Source organism: Balearica regulorum, chromosome 6, assembly GCF_011004875.1.
Source record: "Balearica regulorum gibbericeps isolate bBalReg1 chromosome 6, bBalReg1.pri, whole genome shotgun sequence".
In the NCBI taxonomy this organism is placed as follows: domain Eukaryota; kingdom Metazoa; phylum Chordata; class Aves; order Gruiformes; family Gruidae; genus Balearica; species Balearica regulorum.
In genome coordinates this window covers 22,965,476-22,982,804 of record NC_046189.1, presented here as the reverse complement: position 1 = coordinate 22,982,804, position 17,329 = coordinate 22,965,476, and the positions used below count along the sequence as shown (strand labels likewise).

Here is a 17,329-nt window from a genome sequence, read left to right as displayed (position 1 = left end):
ATAAGCATGGCAATTACCATTCTTTTATATACAGAACTACTCTAAGGGAGTACAGCTTCCTTACACAGCAATAATAGCATATCCTTTGATTTATACACTAGTCCTCCAGCAATACAACCAACATCCTGTTTTCATCTTAAGAGTACAGCTGGCCAGTTTGTCTACTATTTATTTATTTATTTATCAGAGTTCCTATAACCCAGTGCCTTCTCACTATGAGAAGCAGCACCCTCCAATTTAGCAGTATTTTGTCTTCCCGATTCTTTCCTTCTGAAAATTCTCATATGGTACCTACCTGATCTACAGAGTATACAGATGTATACACGAAGTGCTTTGAAACATTTACTTAACTTTATAAATATTAACTAAAAAAGTAACACACCTTTCCCACCTAGGATGTCATGTAAAAACACCCAAGAAAATACAGAGAAAAAGAATTTTCTTATTTTATGGCTTTCAGAGGAAGGGACAGAAATACTGCTCAAATGATCTAAGCTGTAAGATCTCATAAAGCCCTTAAAACACACACACACAAATTCCTGAGATCTGAAGCCATCTCTGCAAGTTCTCCTTGCATATAACAAAGAATCTCTGTAAAATGCCTAAAAGAATATATGTATACAAAATTTTTATTAGACACCTCTCAGATTATTTTAAGTGTTGAATAATTCTGTATCCTGTGTTATCACAACAGTCAGAATCCTGTCAGAAATCCAGTATTTTCCACATTCCTACCCATGAAAGTAACCAGCCAAATAGCACTTGGAATGATTTCCATGCTCATACACTGTAACCATGCAGTAACTCATGAACATGCCATTCACATGTTGTCATGCTTTAGAAATAGAAAGACCAAGAGTGCTTAACTATTAAGCACTGCACTTGTTCAAAACAGTTTTAGAAGAAATAGTTGCTTGTTGAATATATGAAATCACTGAAAACTTATAAACCAAGGAATGTCTTGCTAGTTATGTCTACAAGACATCCACATTTTTTACCGCTTTATCTTCAAGTGGTAAGCAGCATGGCAGCAGAATGTCAGTGGAAACAAAAAGGCAGTTACTAATACCAATATAGGGCAAACTTCTTAATCATAAACTAATAACCCTGATTCAAGAGCACTCGAGAACCCTGAATTTGTCTAGACTGGCCAAAAAAAGGCCTGGGGTGGGGTGGGCAGTGGAGGTGAAGGATAGGCAAAATTACCACCAACGCAGCTACAGCAATAGAAGCTTCAGTGATAAGGCGTGTAGATCAGAACATCACCTAGACCAGAGCTGCTACGCTTGTCTGTAGTGGTAGGAGCTAGGTTGGGGACCAGCTGCAGATAGTTCATTTGCTAAAATCTCTCCAAAATTTGTCCTGATTTCCCCAAACTTAACCTCAGTAGAAGATTCTGCTTCACAGAATGTTGTCATAAAATTAAAGTTAACATGTTGAAAAACAGAACAGTCAATCAATCTGGGAAAAAAAGTTCATGGGCAGCTATCTAGAGAGATGATAGAAGCAGGATAGGACACAAACAAGAGAACGCTAAAATTCAGCTTCAACTGTGAAACTGAAAAGTTCACCCTCACTCTACTGTGGAAAACTCTAAGTGCCAGTAACCTAAACCCCATCGATCTCTCCCAAGAGCCACATTTTCTCTCTCCCGATAAGTAAGGGTTAGGTTTCGAATGCTACCCAAAGGAGGAAATCCATGGAAAGAACTCTGGCTTCGTATCAGACAAGCGATTCAAGTTGTGGCTCATGGCCATCCGGCTGTTCTTTTGACAGACACAAAACAAAAACAATCAGAATTTTTGGAATTTTTATTACATGGATATGAAGTCACTACCATAGTGCTGCTAGTTTAAAACAGAAAGGCTCTCTTTGGATCCAGAAATTCAAAGTTGACACTTCAAAAACATCCCCAAACTAAAAGAATATCCTAAGGTGAATACAGGCAAGGGAAGAGGGCCGAAAGCAGGAAAAGCCTTGCCTAACCTTAAAAAGAGGAATTCCCTCAGACTTTTATGATTACAAAGAGCTTATCACTGACTACTTCTAACTGAAGAAAAGGGCATAAAGAAGCCACAAACTTACTCCACAAGCTCAACAGCAGCAGCAAACCTACTCAGTTCAGAACAAGACACTGAAACTTCCTTCCATCTAGATTGTCCATAAGTGAGGGAGATAGGTATGCAACCTCTGTTAATAATTCAACTACTATCAAAAAAACCAAAACAAAAAAACAAAGGAAGGGGAGAAGAGTGAATCTCCATATCCAGCACCAGATCTCTGAATGAATCAGTCTCTCTCATAAAGAGTCACCAAACCACTTCTTTCTCTCCACCACTTAAATATTTTAACTGAAAATATTTGTTAATCAAAGCCACAGATAAACACAATGGTACCTAACGCTGGTACAGTGACGTCAGTTTGAGGATGTGATTCACGTTTTCTGATGGATCTCATATTACTGTCAGAAGCCAAAAGTTTTTAATGGGTTGAGCTTTATGACTGAATTTTTTACAATTTCAACAAATACTAGCCATGTTTAGCTATCCCTTCCTATCTTTGATAAAGTATCACATACTCTTTTACAAACAGACTGGAGATCTTTCTACCACGTTCAGCAGTTATTCACATGATGCCACAAACTGACTCAAGGAAACACTTGCTCTCAGTGTATGACTGAGATGTGAAACATGATGTGACAGGATGTGGGAAAGGCCAGTAACTGTAGATAGTTTTCCAGATCTCATTGGTTTTCTATTTTATTTTTAAATGAAAGTTAAAAACTTGTAAAATGATTACTTCTAATCTTGGAGCTTTTGTTTACATGTAGCAGAAGAACTCTTTACATACTGAAACATTTTTCCTTTCTGAGTGTATGTTGTTGGCAAATGAACTGCACACTTCTCAAGTAATCGGGGTAGGATTTTGCAAGGGTATTTCTGTCTTAAGCTGCTAAAGTTCTTCTAAGTGGCTCTGACAAACATTTGTTTACAAAATAAACAATTCACCAGGCACTTCATTTCCTACTACAGATCTCTGCACCAGGAGCAGGACTAGGCAGCATCAGCTTGTCGGAGTATAGACAGATTTCATTCAGGAAACATGAAGGAAAATCCAGTTGTTCTCTAGTGAAGACAGCATGCAAGACATCTGTCTCTTCCACAGAGCTTTGACTGACATCATATAGATATTTCCATGAGACCACTCAGTCAGGGTACCAAGTACTTTTAAAATCTCCATCTACAGTATAAAAATGCTGCGTGGCATTGTATAGGATGAATTTCAGCTCTTACGTTATGTGTCATTATTTCCAAACATTCTCAATTCTACCATAAAAACCTATTCTGGATTAAGTGCTGGCAAGCAGTCTTTAAAAAAAAAGAAAATATCCTGTAAACCCATTAGCTGGCAGGGTTTTACATACTGGAGTTACAGAATCCAGGAAAATTTTTTGGTAAGTAAAAGCAGGAAGAAGAAGGGGGGGGGGGGGGGGGGGGGAAAAAGACAGAAGCCTATAAGCAGTATCTTAAAGAATGCCATCAGAAAGAAAAAATAAGACCAGTTTGATTTGTTTGAATATTTCTACAACTATCATAGCACCAAATCCCATTTTTTTCTAAAATAAATCACTGCATATTTTAAGGTTTCATTTAACATTTACAATTCATTGCATTTCTTTCCTTCTCCTTTATTCATTTGAGATTTATGGATAAAGAGGCATTACAGCAGTGTATTTTGGGAGGAAGACTGGAAAGTTTGTAAGAATGTTTGGGCAGTGGAAATATGAGAACAGTCAAAGAAAGATGCTTAGAAATAAGACAGATTCCAACAGTTCAGACAATGATGTCAGATCCTTATTACTTTTCCAAAATAAGCTGCTTCAGAATCTCTCCTACCCCCCTCACTATTGATAATCAGCTCTGAAGGAGTGCTTATAAAATGCTTTGGTTTTCCACGCCTTCTAGATTTTCACCTTCCTTTTCTATAAAAGTGAACAAGCTTTGCCTGGTGTGTTGGGACTACCACAACAATACCTACAGGGGGAATGGATCTGTGCCCTACACTGCAGAAGAACAATCAAAACAAAACCCAAAAGTTACCCACATTTCAAAATCCTCTAATCCCTGTAGCTATCACTTGGAAGAAAAACAGACCCCTCTCCCCACCCCCCCAAAAAACAACCAACCAAAAAGAAACAAAAGAAAAACATTAAGGAGCTAAAGGAATAAAGACACATCTGATCCAGTTGCATCAGTTCATTTCTACAACAAATGTCTTGATAACCCACCATGCAGACATCAACTTAAACATATCTGACTCTGAGGAAGGAGAGCATATAATACATTAAGAAAAATACTGCTACTGGCCCAACAAAGTTATAAGTAAACTCTGACTTAGTTGAAAGGAGAAAAATAATAGAATAAATCCTATTTCATGTCTCTAGCTATCACTGCTGCCTTAAGATCTCAGCTCTGCGATGTCTAAGGCATTCCTCAACCATAGATAAATGAGCAGACAAGAACAGCAACTGCAAAGACAGCAAATGATCCCTCTTTAAAGTGCCATAGCAAAGGGCCCCCGAAAGTCTTTTCCCCTTGTACACTGCACCAAAATTGGTCCCCATGCCCATGTAAGTACAAATGTGATACATAATATTTAAACACAAAGCCACATTTAGAAAGAGCAGAATCTATTGTTTCAGGGTGAAGTCAGAGGAAGAGAAATCAGATACAGGCAGAATGGGACACAGGAAAAAAATAACAGATGGAAGGACCAAGCCAAAGGGCCAGGTTCTTTTTAAATCTCAAAATTTAAAAAAAAAAAAAAAAAAAAAAAAAAAAAGCACCAACAACAGAATCCAAAAAGCTAAAAGCAGAAGGACTCCATGAAAGAGTTAAAGGACAGGGTCATACAATGTATAACAGTTTAAGGTAACAGGAGGAAGGAATCTCCTATCCTGCTCTCGAAAGGAAGAAAAAAACTCTGAACACCCAAAACCCAGGTGTTGTCTTCAGGAGCATCTGCCACCAATAAAAGCACATGGGGAAAGACCACTTTAGCTTCCAAATGTTTAAAACCACAACGGTTAAGGTGCCCTAGAAAGTGTTACGATTATTCAGAGTTTGTAAGCATGATCTATGAGAAAGACTTTTAGAAAAGAAGCAATAGCCCATTGAAGTTTAAGATTCAGCAAAACACAATTTTCTCCAAGTAGTGAGGACTTGAAAAAACTGAATGAGGTAAAAATAGCCTAAGGCAGGCACCAAGGATGGAATTAGTGAGGCTACTTTGTAGTGTGGGTGGAATGAGAGCATCAAAATTGCAGGCAAGGGGAAGAGAGAGACCGTGAATCAGAGGATACACAAAAGTTTATGTCTGGAGACTTCACAGAGTAGATGGAGAAAGCAGTAACTCCTAAGAAATGAAAGTCTGGGAACCTAGGGACAACTTTCAACACATAGCAGTACCTGATTTTTGAGGAATTAGAGTTTCTGAATTAAATAAACTTAAAAAAACTTGTCAAAGCCCAGATTGCTGTCACAGCTTGATTTTCTGATTTTATACAAACTCCTGATAATCATCAGAAATTCCACCTCCAGAAATTCCACCTACTACACAATCTTCATCAACTAACTAAAGTCTTGTTTGTCTTACAAACTAAAGGACTAAAAAAAACATATATCCATGCAAATAGTTTCTATGCTCTCAAAGCCAGCATGGTTTCATATTTAATTCTGCACAACATGCATTTTTAATGAAGAGAACAAAACCTTTAAGTCCACAGCTAGTAGTGAATAAAGACGTACTTCATTTTTGCCAGAAGGGGTTACAACCTAGCACGATGAGTTGTAAACACTTGTTTTCTCAACGTTGTTACTAACAGACATTTTGGCTCCTCTATTGTATTTTACTAAATCCAGAGACAAATATTGTTCCTCCCAAGTAAAAAATGCTTTCAACATTGCTGTGACAAGAGCAGTTAAACAATAGATACCTCAGTAGATTAGTTTTTACCTGCAGTATTATGTCCAGTTGTTTTGTCAGTCTAGTTTGACAGTACAGAAGGACTATCCTAGGATTTACAAAGGTCAAGAGCAATACAATGATACTTAAACACATGGTAAAATAGTAAATTGCAAAACCCAAACTTGATGCGCTTCTTCCCTACTGCCTTTCTAATTACCTTTCTACACATAAAAAGTATCTGGGCAATAGTAACACAAAGTTTCCACTGCTACTCTACTGATGGTCCTATATACTGGAACATTCTTTTTTAACTCACTTTATTCAGCAAAGCTCCCAGCATGTCAAACTGGGGGGGGCGGGGGGGGGAGTCAAATTCGATATAACATATTACAAAAACCCAATTAATTTTATGAAAATTATAGAAAAAGCAGTCCCTCCAGGCAACTTTGTCAATAATATGTTTGTGTTATAGGGACAAGTGAAAGAGATGCTTATGCCTTTCCCATAGCAAAACATTTAAAGGTTACCTGCTAAAAACCCATGTACAGAGCCTTAGTCTTTGGACAAAAATACATCTGAAGGTCTGACATGAAAGCCAGGTAAAGCACCAAAAGGGAAAATTAATTCCCAACAGGAAACCAAGGGCCATGAAAAGAATGATATTTTAAAAACAATAAATCAATATTCAGGAATATTAAATTGAAAAGGGATTTGATGTTAAAGAAAAATACCCATGTTTCTAATGCTGTTATTTTGTGATACAGTGGTAGGGTTGTTGGGTTTTTTTTAATTAAGATGGTATCACTTTGCAGGACAGCTTTAGGGCAAAACCCAAAAACTGTACCATTGTTGGTATCTGAGAAAATGTCAAGCTCACAACATTTTGTGTTTAGCATACAGCAATTATTTGCATTGTTTGGGGAAGAGGGTGGTAGGTTTGTTTGATTGTCTGTTTGTAAATAAGATTGATCTATGTTTTCCAAACCAAGTAGTTATATATCCAGAACAGAAATAAAATTCAAAGTGTTCAGAAAGGACTTTTAAAGTACAGCTAAGAAAGTACAGCTTGGAAGCTATTTCTTCAATGAAAACCTCTGTAGAACTAAAGCTTCCAACAAAACCAATGCTTTCTCACAGAAGAAAGCTTATGCCTAGCTAAAAATAGTCATGTGCTCTATTTTCTTTAACTGAAAATAGCAATCCTGACAACCCTAGCCTTGCAGCACAGTCGACACATATGCAAGCTCCCCAGGGAGACATTTAATAGATAGATTAGGGATCCATCCTTTAACCACCTACAGCACTTTGATCACTTACAACCACCAAAAGACACATACAAATGTACATGCCTCTTCTGAACTGGATAACCTCCTAGCAAATAAAAAACAAATCCAGGAACTCTCAATTCTGTAAAGATTCCCATGGTATTCTACTTCTGATGCATAAAAAAATGCTTCTTAAACTATGAAAAAAACGCACATTTATCCACTAGTCCATCACCATGCAGATTTTAAGTCAGAATGCATCTACTGGAACGCCAGTCAGTAAACGTTTAAGTTTAGTTTCATACAAAGAGTTGCATTTTTAATTGTGGGACCTTACCTTAGGAGAGAATTCAGGTGAAACCTCAAGTTTTTAATTGCTTGTTACAGCTCAAAACAGCAGGGGTTGGTTTCCCCCCTTGAACTCCCCATTGTCACACACTGCACAGTCAGTTTCCTCTTCATTGTGCTAATGCTGTGCATGGCCACAGAACGCTACAGGAGTCCAGGAGCCAACATCTCGGCTTCTTGTCATCCTCTAATGCCCTGACGTCAACTCTCTGAGCTTTAGAGCGGGACATAGTGACAGCAAATACTCACAGTAAAGAGCAACTCTTTCTCAAACAGCAGGCAGCTATGTGAACTTAAGCCAGAGTAGCAGGTCAGCTCTTGGGGAAGCAAGTGAAAGCCAGGTGAAAAGGAAAGAAAGTGCACAACCAGATCTGTTTTAACTTGCAAGCAGCCATAAAAGAGAACACCTGACTTTCCTTCTATCCACTCCATTAACAAAGCAACTCATCTTACTGACTTGTTAATTTCCAGGAGAAAAAAAAATATTTAGTTGAGCAGTTGCTAATATTGTTACAACTCCAATAACTATCTGCTGCTCCCCAGTACACATAAAACTACAGCAGCAGCAGCTAGGAACAGCAGCAGTCGAGCTAGAAAAAAACTTGCACGCTTCGCAACTTTCTTCCAAGCTACACTCAAGAAAGTCAGTAGTAGTACTGGACTTCATGAAGGGAGACCTATTTAGATGTTGCTAGATTGCAGGAGAAACCATTTATTTGTGACTGTAAAATATTTATCCGTCAGATGACAGGAATCCTGTAAAAATCTTCAGTCTCCTCTGGAGTCTCAGCTTTTGGTTCCCTACAATGGGCTCTCTTCTTCTTCCACCCAACACAGATGTGCCTATTTAACATCAACAGTGATCTTCAGGTTTAGATAAACACTGTAATCTCCTTCAAAGTTCACCAACAAAAAACCCAGTAACAATAAAAAGAAAAGAACCTGTCCTAAGATAACACTGAAACTCACCTTCCAGTCTCAAGCACTTTTTCCCCTCACGTGCTTTTGATACCTCACTAATGACTAGCTCTCACTTTTCCTTTTCACAGGATACCATCAAACTTGGACAAAGCTTTGAAATAACTCTGCTGATTCTTCTATTTGTGTATTACCCTCCCACACATTTTTTCACCCTAGTATCCACATTCCTCAACCCCTTAATGTTTCCTTGATCTCATTCCCACAGCAACACACTCCAACAGTGAACATGACCACTGACTATTCGATAGGCACCCAGCTATGACTTCAGACTTGGCAGTTTGAGTAATCAAACCAGCTTTTAAATACAACATTCAGTTCATGGCACCAGCGTGTCATGCAACTATTTGACATTGCCTTGATTAAGGCAGGTACATTAAAAAGAACAACATAATCACCTCAAGAAGTATTACATGTATGTTCAGAACTCTGCTGGCATATTACCTCCTGGAATGATTAGCATTCAAGTGGCTCCTGATGGGGATCCACCCATAAAGCAGCTAACTCCCCATTTCAAACAGCCAGCAAACTCTGTGGTCACAAATTCTCCAAGTTCTTTCCATTTTGTTATTGCTCAATTAGCTGATCTTCATCAGGGTCATGGGGGTGAGAAAAAAAATTTAAAAAAGAGTTAACTATTCATCTTGAAGTCCTTAGTCTAAGAGATAAGGCACATCTAAGATTGGACTACTTGTAGACCCATGCCAGCCTAACTTCTGATCCTAGATAATGCTACCATTTAGTAGCACAAGCATAAAAGGTCTGGCATGTATTTGTAAGTATGTGTATTTCATTGCAAGATAAAAATGTAGTTTTGGCTCTGACCTAAATTTCACCAAACAGCAAATTCAGACAACACCCCACCCCCAATCTGCTGCTGTGGCTTGGTGATCGAATGCTTGGTTTGAAGCTATTGCTACACTTTCTGTCCCACCCCACAACAGGGAGGACGTTCATTTATACTTGAACAAACCTGTGGCTATGCTGTGAACTGACTCAATTGACAATGTGAAAGAGAGGTCAAATCAGTATTCTAAGCTTGATGCCAAATACTTCTCAACACCAAGCCACAGCTGATGTCTCCAGAGATCCGTAATCCGATTGAAATGATTTGATAAAAACTCAATGGTTACACATACAAGAAGAAAACTACATTTCTTGTTCTTTCTGAAAAGATCTCTCACTTCCTCAGACAGCCCTAACCATGGGAAAAAGACTTCTCTCCTATTCTTCTTATTAAACTTTTCAAATCTATTCACTAGGCCAAGCAACCAGGGAACAGGAACATGAAGACATACGTGAGGAGTGTTTCTGGCAGTAAGCTAACCAAAGCTCAGTTTGGCTCTGCCCCCCTGCCCATACAACCACCCCTACCTTCAGCCCCTAGAGAGCAGCTGTAAAACTCCTAGCCATGTTTTCATTGGACACACAAAAAGAAAATGACAAAACAAAGGGGGTTTGCCTAGGTAAAGCAGGTCAGAAGCTGTTATTTTAAAAGTAAGCACATAGCTTTAAATATGATTTCAGGGAACAAATGAAATAATGTAAAATTATCAGAAATTGATTAGAATTTAATTAAAGGTGGACCTCAATGTGCACTCTAATGTTTCAAAGGAAATCGATCTTGTGTTTACCAAAATCCAAATTTGCTCCAATATTTTAACAGCATATTAACTTACAATACAGTTCTTCACGGTAAAAGCCTGCGTCAACTAGCGAAACCTACTTGTTAATGTAAAAATTGATATACTCCAGGTATAGGATTGCTATCCAGCAAGAGTAGAAAAACTGTGTTCAAGAGGCAGGATACCAGCCACAGACACTTTTTTTTTTAAGTATTAAAACACACATTTTCCTATCATCCCATAGCGCAGCCAATACATAAAGCCAATTCAGCTCTGTGACGAACAGGAGCATGCTGTCATGAGTGCCGCTCAGACTCGAGGTGAGATAGATGAACTATAAAATGCCTTAAAAGTAGGTCCAGCCAAGTTTCTTCTGCTACCAGAAGAAACTATGTGTCATGTCCAGCCAGTTACTGGGCACACCTCCTATTCACCATATTCCAAAAAATTCCAGTCAGTTACTGGGCACACCTTCTATTCACCATATTAAAAAGATTCCAGCAGAGGCTGTTTTTAAAAAATCTTTACTGATTTACCGTGATTGTACAGTGAGAATAGCACTGGCATATTTTTCCCCAAATTCAAGCAAACATTTTTATCCACAATTGGTTTTAATAAACAATTTTTCAATAGGAAAGCATAATCCTGCATGCAAAAAATTTGTCTTCCAGGATATAATTACAGGATCCTTTCCCAAAGCTTGTCCCTATAGAACTGATAACAAAATTCTACATTGAAAAGCCACCGATGATTAAGCTATATAGGAGTTCCAAGGCTAAATAAACATCAATGCTTGAAAACTCACAAAACACCTTCAACCCCTCTAGCCTTCCTGGCAGTTAGCGTAAGTGGACTCTAAGCTGTGAAGAGTTGTCCGTAATTACACCATATAACTTCAAAGAGTGATTTAAGAACACATCCACTGGTAAACAGTTTTCAGCGGCAGATTAACAACCTGTCTAGCCAGGTGGAGAATGTTAAGAAGAGCTATATTGCAGCATCATATCATTTGGTAATTCATTTAAAGAAAATTGCTATTTCAACTGAAATTCTTCCCAGATTGCACAATTTTTCCTATCATCTCAGAGAGAGAACTGCAGTACTGCTTACTATTCAAAAACATATCTGTGGATCGTTTTCAGTAAACTGGGAGTTGCCAGTTTTGCTGGTATATCCAGATTTTTTCCTCAAATCCAGCATTCGGATGAGCAAATGAGACCATCTTCAGGAAATAATTAAGACTGCCAATAAAGAAGTCTTGTTGTAACAAGAAAGGAATGGTACATTGCTTTCCTAAGTACCAAATTATATGGGAAAGCTGATAAAAGGCCTGAAAACATATCTGCAGGGCTAATGCAAACAAGCACTGCTGTTAGCTACACGTTTTTCAAAACTGAGATGTGAATGCTGGCAGATGCTTGAAGTCACATTAAGGGAGCAGACTACTTTTCCTGACTTAGAGAAGTCAAGCAGCAGCCAAAATTCAGTATAACCAACAGCTTTATGGTAGACAACAGGCCCAGAGAAGCTGTCAGAACAATCAACATTTTAATTGTGCCTTTTGCTTGTTTTCATGTTCCTGTCCACAAGTAAAACCGAGGACCTTCAAGCCATACTGGTTTAGTCATGTCCTAACCTGGTATCATGCTCTATTATCACACGTTCAGTCCTTTCAACTGTGCTTACAAACCCAAAGTCTTAAAAATGCAGTAATTATCTATACTGTACCTATACCTTCTACATCAGTTAATGATACAAACTTCATTTCTCAATGGCCATACATAAATGTGGAATTGCCACCAGGCCCTACGTGAATGAACACCCCTCCTCTGAGTCTTCCATACTCACTACAGCCATGACTTCAAACTGATCTGATTGCTACTGCAAACGCTACAAGTTACCACCAACTGCAACTGTTTATCTTGTATTCACTTGGTCAGAAATCCAGTGCATCCATTTTTGCATATGATAGGAAAGTTTCAAGAAAGTCTTGGTGTTAAAAAATACACTCACCATGTATTTTACCCTTCTATTTACAGACAACTCCAGCACTCCTCTCAGTATTTTGAATCCCTCAAGTTTCTACTGAAGTTATTGAGTGAATTAATTTTCTTCAAACATACCTGACTACTTAATGGGAAATCCTCCTCCTCCTGAGCTGTAACTGGGGTAGTTTTGCTTAGATTTAAAAATACATCCTTTAAAGTTACATTTTCTGACAGGTTATAAGCAATTGCTCAGAGGAGCCTAACATTTAAAAACAAACAAACTCTTGTACTTCTCCCAACAGATGCTGCTTGTTTATTTTTTTTCTCTTCCAACGTGGGCAGTTAGCAAAGCACTGAGAAGCCCAGCTCTCCCGCACTGCTACCACTACTTTTACACAGAGAACTGAAAGTTGGCACACACACACACACACCTTACAGATGGTCAGACCGGTAAAGTTTGAGTTTCAGAGATTTCCTAGAGGAGCCGATCGCGACAATGCAGCGCTCCCCTACAGGTATTGCACTAGCGGCTTCTGGCAATACTGCAGCCCGGCAGAGGCACCCGGCCGGCGACGCCGGCAGGCAGGTTACGGCTCGTCCCCGCGGAAACGCCGCCGGCGAGGGGTGAGGGCTGGCGGTACAGCCCGCACACGCACGCCGTTGCTCAGCCAGGCACCGCCGAGGAGGGCGCCGGCGACCGGAGGGCCAGACGGGCTTGTCCGGCCGGAGAGCCCGCGGCCAGCCCGGGGAACCAGCCGAGATGCCGTCGAGGTGCGGGGCATAGCGCTCCGCCCGCCTGGTCCCGCCGCCTCAGCAGCCGTTTAACGGTCGCGCTGCTCCATCTGCCTCCGCCTCCCCGCTCCCGGCTCGGCCGAGGCGCTGCGGCCCCGCGCGCAGCTTCCGCCTCGCTGCCTCCACTGCCGCAGCCGGGGGAAGGGGCACACTCGGTCGCCCCCCGGCGCTGGGCAGCCGCCTCTCGGCCCTGGTTGCCTCCCCAACACCGCACCTCACAGCCGGACGCGTACAGCGCCTGCCTCCCCGCCCCGAGCTGACCCCTCGCACCTCACGCGGCCTCACACACGGCCCGGCGTGACCGCAGCTCCCCGCTAGCTGCTCCGCTGGAGCCGGGGGGCGCCTGGGCTTCCCACCCGTGCGGTGAGCCGTGCTTACCCTGAGGGCGGCGGGGCGGCCGCCTGCTGAGCGCGGCCGTCCATGCCGGCGGCTGGGTGAGCGCAGGTCGGCTCTCGGGGCAGGGCGGGCGCAGCCGCTGGGATCCGCCCGCACAGCGCCTCGGCTCCCCGCCTCACCTGCTCGGGGCGGGCTGAGGAAGACGGCCCCGCTCTGCCGCCCCCAGCACCGCCTCCCCCCCGAGCCCAGGCATTCCCCGCTGTTTACAGCGCGGCTATGGGGCGCCTTGCCCGGGCGGTGGCCGCGGCCACGGACACGACTCCGCTGGGCTCCCTGTGCCGGGGCAGCCACTCGCTGAACCACACTTTGGGTGGAGGGTAAAAAAAAAAACAAACCACAAGCGCAAAAAAAATTAAAAAAAAAAATCCAAAAAACCAAAAAAACAACCTTCGCAGCCAGAAACTTGAAACGCGGAACCTTCCCGGCTCCAGCACCCGCGGAGAAACAGAGACTCCCTGTTCCCGTCCCAGCTCCTCCCTCCCTCTTTCGCTCGCTGCCCGCCCGCCTCCACACACCCGGCTCTCCCTCCAGCGGCGGCCCGACCCCCGGCCGGTGCGGGGACTCCGCTGGGCTCCGGCCCTGGGCTGTCAACGGCCAGCGGGGGCAGGGCCGCTCCTCTCGGCTGGAATTTTCCTCTGCCGATCAAAATGTCCCAGCGGCCGGCTCGGGCTCAGCCCTTCCCCATTCCAGCCACCAGGGCGCGGGGCGAAATCCCTACAGGTGTAGAGAACCAGGCGAGGAGCCCGGGGCCGGGCCGGCGGTCAGACCCCGCGGTGGGATCCAGCGCCCTCGGGCAAACTGCCCTGCGGGGCGATCAAAGCCAGGCCGCCCTATGCCCCTTGTCGAACGCGCCGGGGGCTTGTCCCGGGTCCGTGCGTTGGAGTTTCCTCGCAGTTGTCCCCCGCACCCCTCGGCCCCGGGGGCAGCGGCGCGACCCGCGGGTGCCCGGGGCCGCCGAGCCGGCTGCGCGGCTGAAGCACTGCGTGATCTACCCGTGTCACGGGTAACTAACTACCGGTATTGAGTAGTTTCAGCTACATCTTCACTTTGCTCTTTGAGCATGACGGCACTTCAGTCTTTTCTGTGTGCCAAGTTGTTCCTTTGCAGTTCTAGTGAGTAGATCTGGCAGTAGTGGAACTTAGTCGTGTCAGCACAGAGCACCTTCCCAGCTGTGCCGTCTGATCAGATGATATTGCACAGTACACTACAACTCTTTATGCAGGTAATATTTTGGCCAGCGTTTAACACAACTTGAAAAATAGCCAATGACAAAGCATTTATACTATTTTTTTCCCATAGAGTAAAAGTACAACGTTGCATTCTAGTATTAAAGTTCTTTTTCTGACTAGTTCTAAGATTACACATCTGCGAAAAATTGTAACTGACCATTCTATTTTAATATTATTCATAATACATTGTCTAGTATAATACTGTATATAGTATAATAATAGATATTGTACTTTAATAATATTTTGCTTCTCCATGTATGCCCTTCATATTTGTACTGTGCTTCTTCAATAAAGATTTTCTACTGCTTTTATTTTCTGCTTCTTCAACAGACCTTCAGTAACCCTGAAGCTGCCTATTTTGACCGACCCTAGAGGTTGTTCACACCCTGAATAACCACATGCCATTATCAGGCACACCCCATTAATCTGTGTACGTTTCTTAAACCAAAAAAATTAATGACAGATAAGTCAGATGGATTTTCCATGGTCTGGTTTTCAAAGAGACAGTGTTCAACAAATTGATCAATACGAAGAATCTCAAGAACAATCCCACTGAAGACCTTCTGAGCCTTTTTCTCTTTTGAGAGTGCACTTTCTTTTCTCACAGTCCTTGAGTTGCTTGGCTACTTCCTAGTTTAGGATGAAGGTTGACAAATAATTCCTTTGTATGTTGACTGTTCCTGCAGTAAGGGCAGGGTAATTTTCTGCATTCAGACCTTAGCCTCAGTTTATGTACAAAAGAACTTCATGTTTCCAACCCGCTACTTCCTGGGCAAAACCATTAAGTGACTTCATCTTCTAAAAGGTAACGAAACGCCCATGTTGCAGAAGTGTGAGATGATTCAGCACTACAGTGCTGTTTCAACTGAAGACCATCGTAACTGACTGTATATTAGTTAGAATAATTACATAAGTTGGTGCGATGTTATCATCCCTTCTAATAAACTTTGCTGGACGACCAACAGATAAGGTAATGTGCCATTCTCTTTAAGATCTCATTTGAAAATCACTATATGCTATAGACTAATTCTTTTGGCAAGTACTAATGCCATGAAGATTGCAATCCACTGAATAGCTCACATGGGCTAATAATAAAAACTCAGCGATGCCAGGGAGAAAAGTGACATCAGGGAAATAACCTAAAAAATTTTTAGTGGTGGCAATTTCCAATAGAGACTGGGGAATTATCTAAAAAAAAACCCCAGTTCACTGAATGACGCCAATCTCACTCAAGAGGGGAGAGGTTATGTTTATCTTCTTACACTACGACTTCTCTTATTCAAATCCGGGTTGTTAACTGAACACACCTGAAATGCTGATCACTAGAAACACTGTCGCCTTTAAACTTGAGTGCCTGCAGGCCATGTTCTGCAGTGACACTTTTATGATGACTAGGCTTAAAATAGCGGGGTTTATGACATACTGGAGATACCATTTGTCCTAGGGATCCCAGTTTTCAAAAACAAATTCTAGACTGCTATGGCACTTTGTTTTTTAACAACAGAAAATCAGTTCTGTGTCCGAGTTTCCTAAGAAGTTGACAGTCCAACTCTCTTTTTTTATTTTTCTATTTTTAAAAAGTTCACAACTTTGTCCTGAACTCAAAATGTTGCTCATATAAAGCAAATGTAACTCTCATACACAATAAACAGAAGGCTGCAAGGGTAAAAAGGCTGCCCAAATGAGCTATTAATACACTATTCTTTCTCCTATTCAATAGTGGAAAGAAAGAACATTTAAAGAAAAGTTCCCTAGCTTTTTCAAGCTGATCTGTGAAGATATCATTGTAGCAGTTAATGAAGTGCAGGTTATTAATTGCACAGTTACAATAATGTCATCCTTTGTCTATGCTTTGAGGTCATTTAGCTGGAGGCATTAATCCTTGGGACAAGCTGCCGCCCACTGCACTCAGGGAATGTACTTGGTGCCATTGTATATTCAGGATAAATGTTTGCAGATTAATACCCAGTTCTGATTACAGTTAGCATAACCTTCAAGTTATGGTTGTAGTGAGAACTGCTAATTCCAACTGCTATTTGAAGGAGAACCTCTATCTTAGGTAGACATGGAGTTCCAGGCAGCTTACTAAGTATGGGGTTTTCATAGAAATTAAATTACTAAAAACAAAGTACTGCCTGTTCTGAAAAAGCAGTAATATCCCATGGCATTTTTCATAACAGTCAGGAGTTGTCCTAGATGGCATTGGGAAAATCTCCATGCCTCCACCTACATGGTAGAATAGTGCTGGTGGTTGCTCTCCTCCATCCAAGAGGTTGCCAGAAATGTGGAATACAAGTATTTTGGGATAAAAGATGCTGCAGAAATGTAATGGACCGTATGATTTTCAAACACATATGCCCATTATTGCCCGTGGTGAAAGCTATTAGAAGTGTTAAACAGACCACAGGAGTCTTACAGTATTTTTCACTGTTAAAGGTCTGTCTACAAGGTCTTTCTTTTTTAATTTATTATATATAACAGCATGGCATTTCGTGATTTAAGGATGTAACCTGACTAATCTCTTAATGTAGTTTTGTATGTAGAAAATTGTACCGTATCACACAGTAGTTGTTTTGAATATTGTGCAAAGTAGGTGTGAAATAGAATATGGAATTGAAGGGTATTTTCCTTCTTAAATTAATTTTATGATGCGTAAATAAAATATATTTGAAAGCTGAGCTGTTTTATTCTGCCATTAGAGCAGACATGATAAAAATCAGTTTTTTACCCTTCCAGTATGA

The 17,329-nt window shown here is 41.4% G+C and overlaps 1 protein-coding gene across 8 annotated transcripts in view; it reads right to left on the bottom strand.

The window, feature by feature from the left end:
* The window catches only part of COBLL1 (cordon-bleu WH2 repeat protein like 1), an 86,759-nt gene extending 72,755 nt beyond the window's left edge, over positions 1–14,004 (bottom strand). For 2 of the 8 annotated variants that reach the window (XM_075756799.1, XM_075756805.1), the window contains exon 1: positions 13,875–14,004. Coding sequence is in view for 3 of the 8 variants with exons in the window: in XM_075756795.1 (XP_075612910.1) it covers positions 13,479–13,552 (74 nt within the window). In the remaining 5 variants the exon portion in view is untranslated. The other 6 variants (XM_075756795.1, XM_075756797.1, XM_075756802.1 and 3 more) reach the window with 5 other exon arrangements.
* Between the last annotated feature and the right edge of the window lie 3,325 nt (positions 14,005–17,329).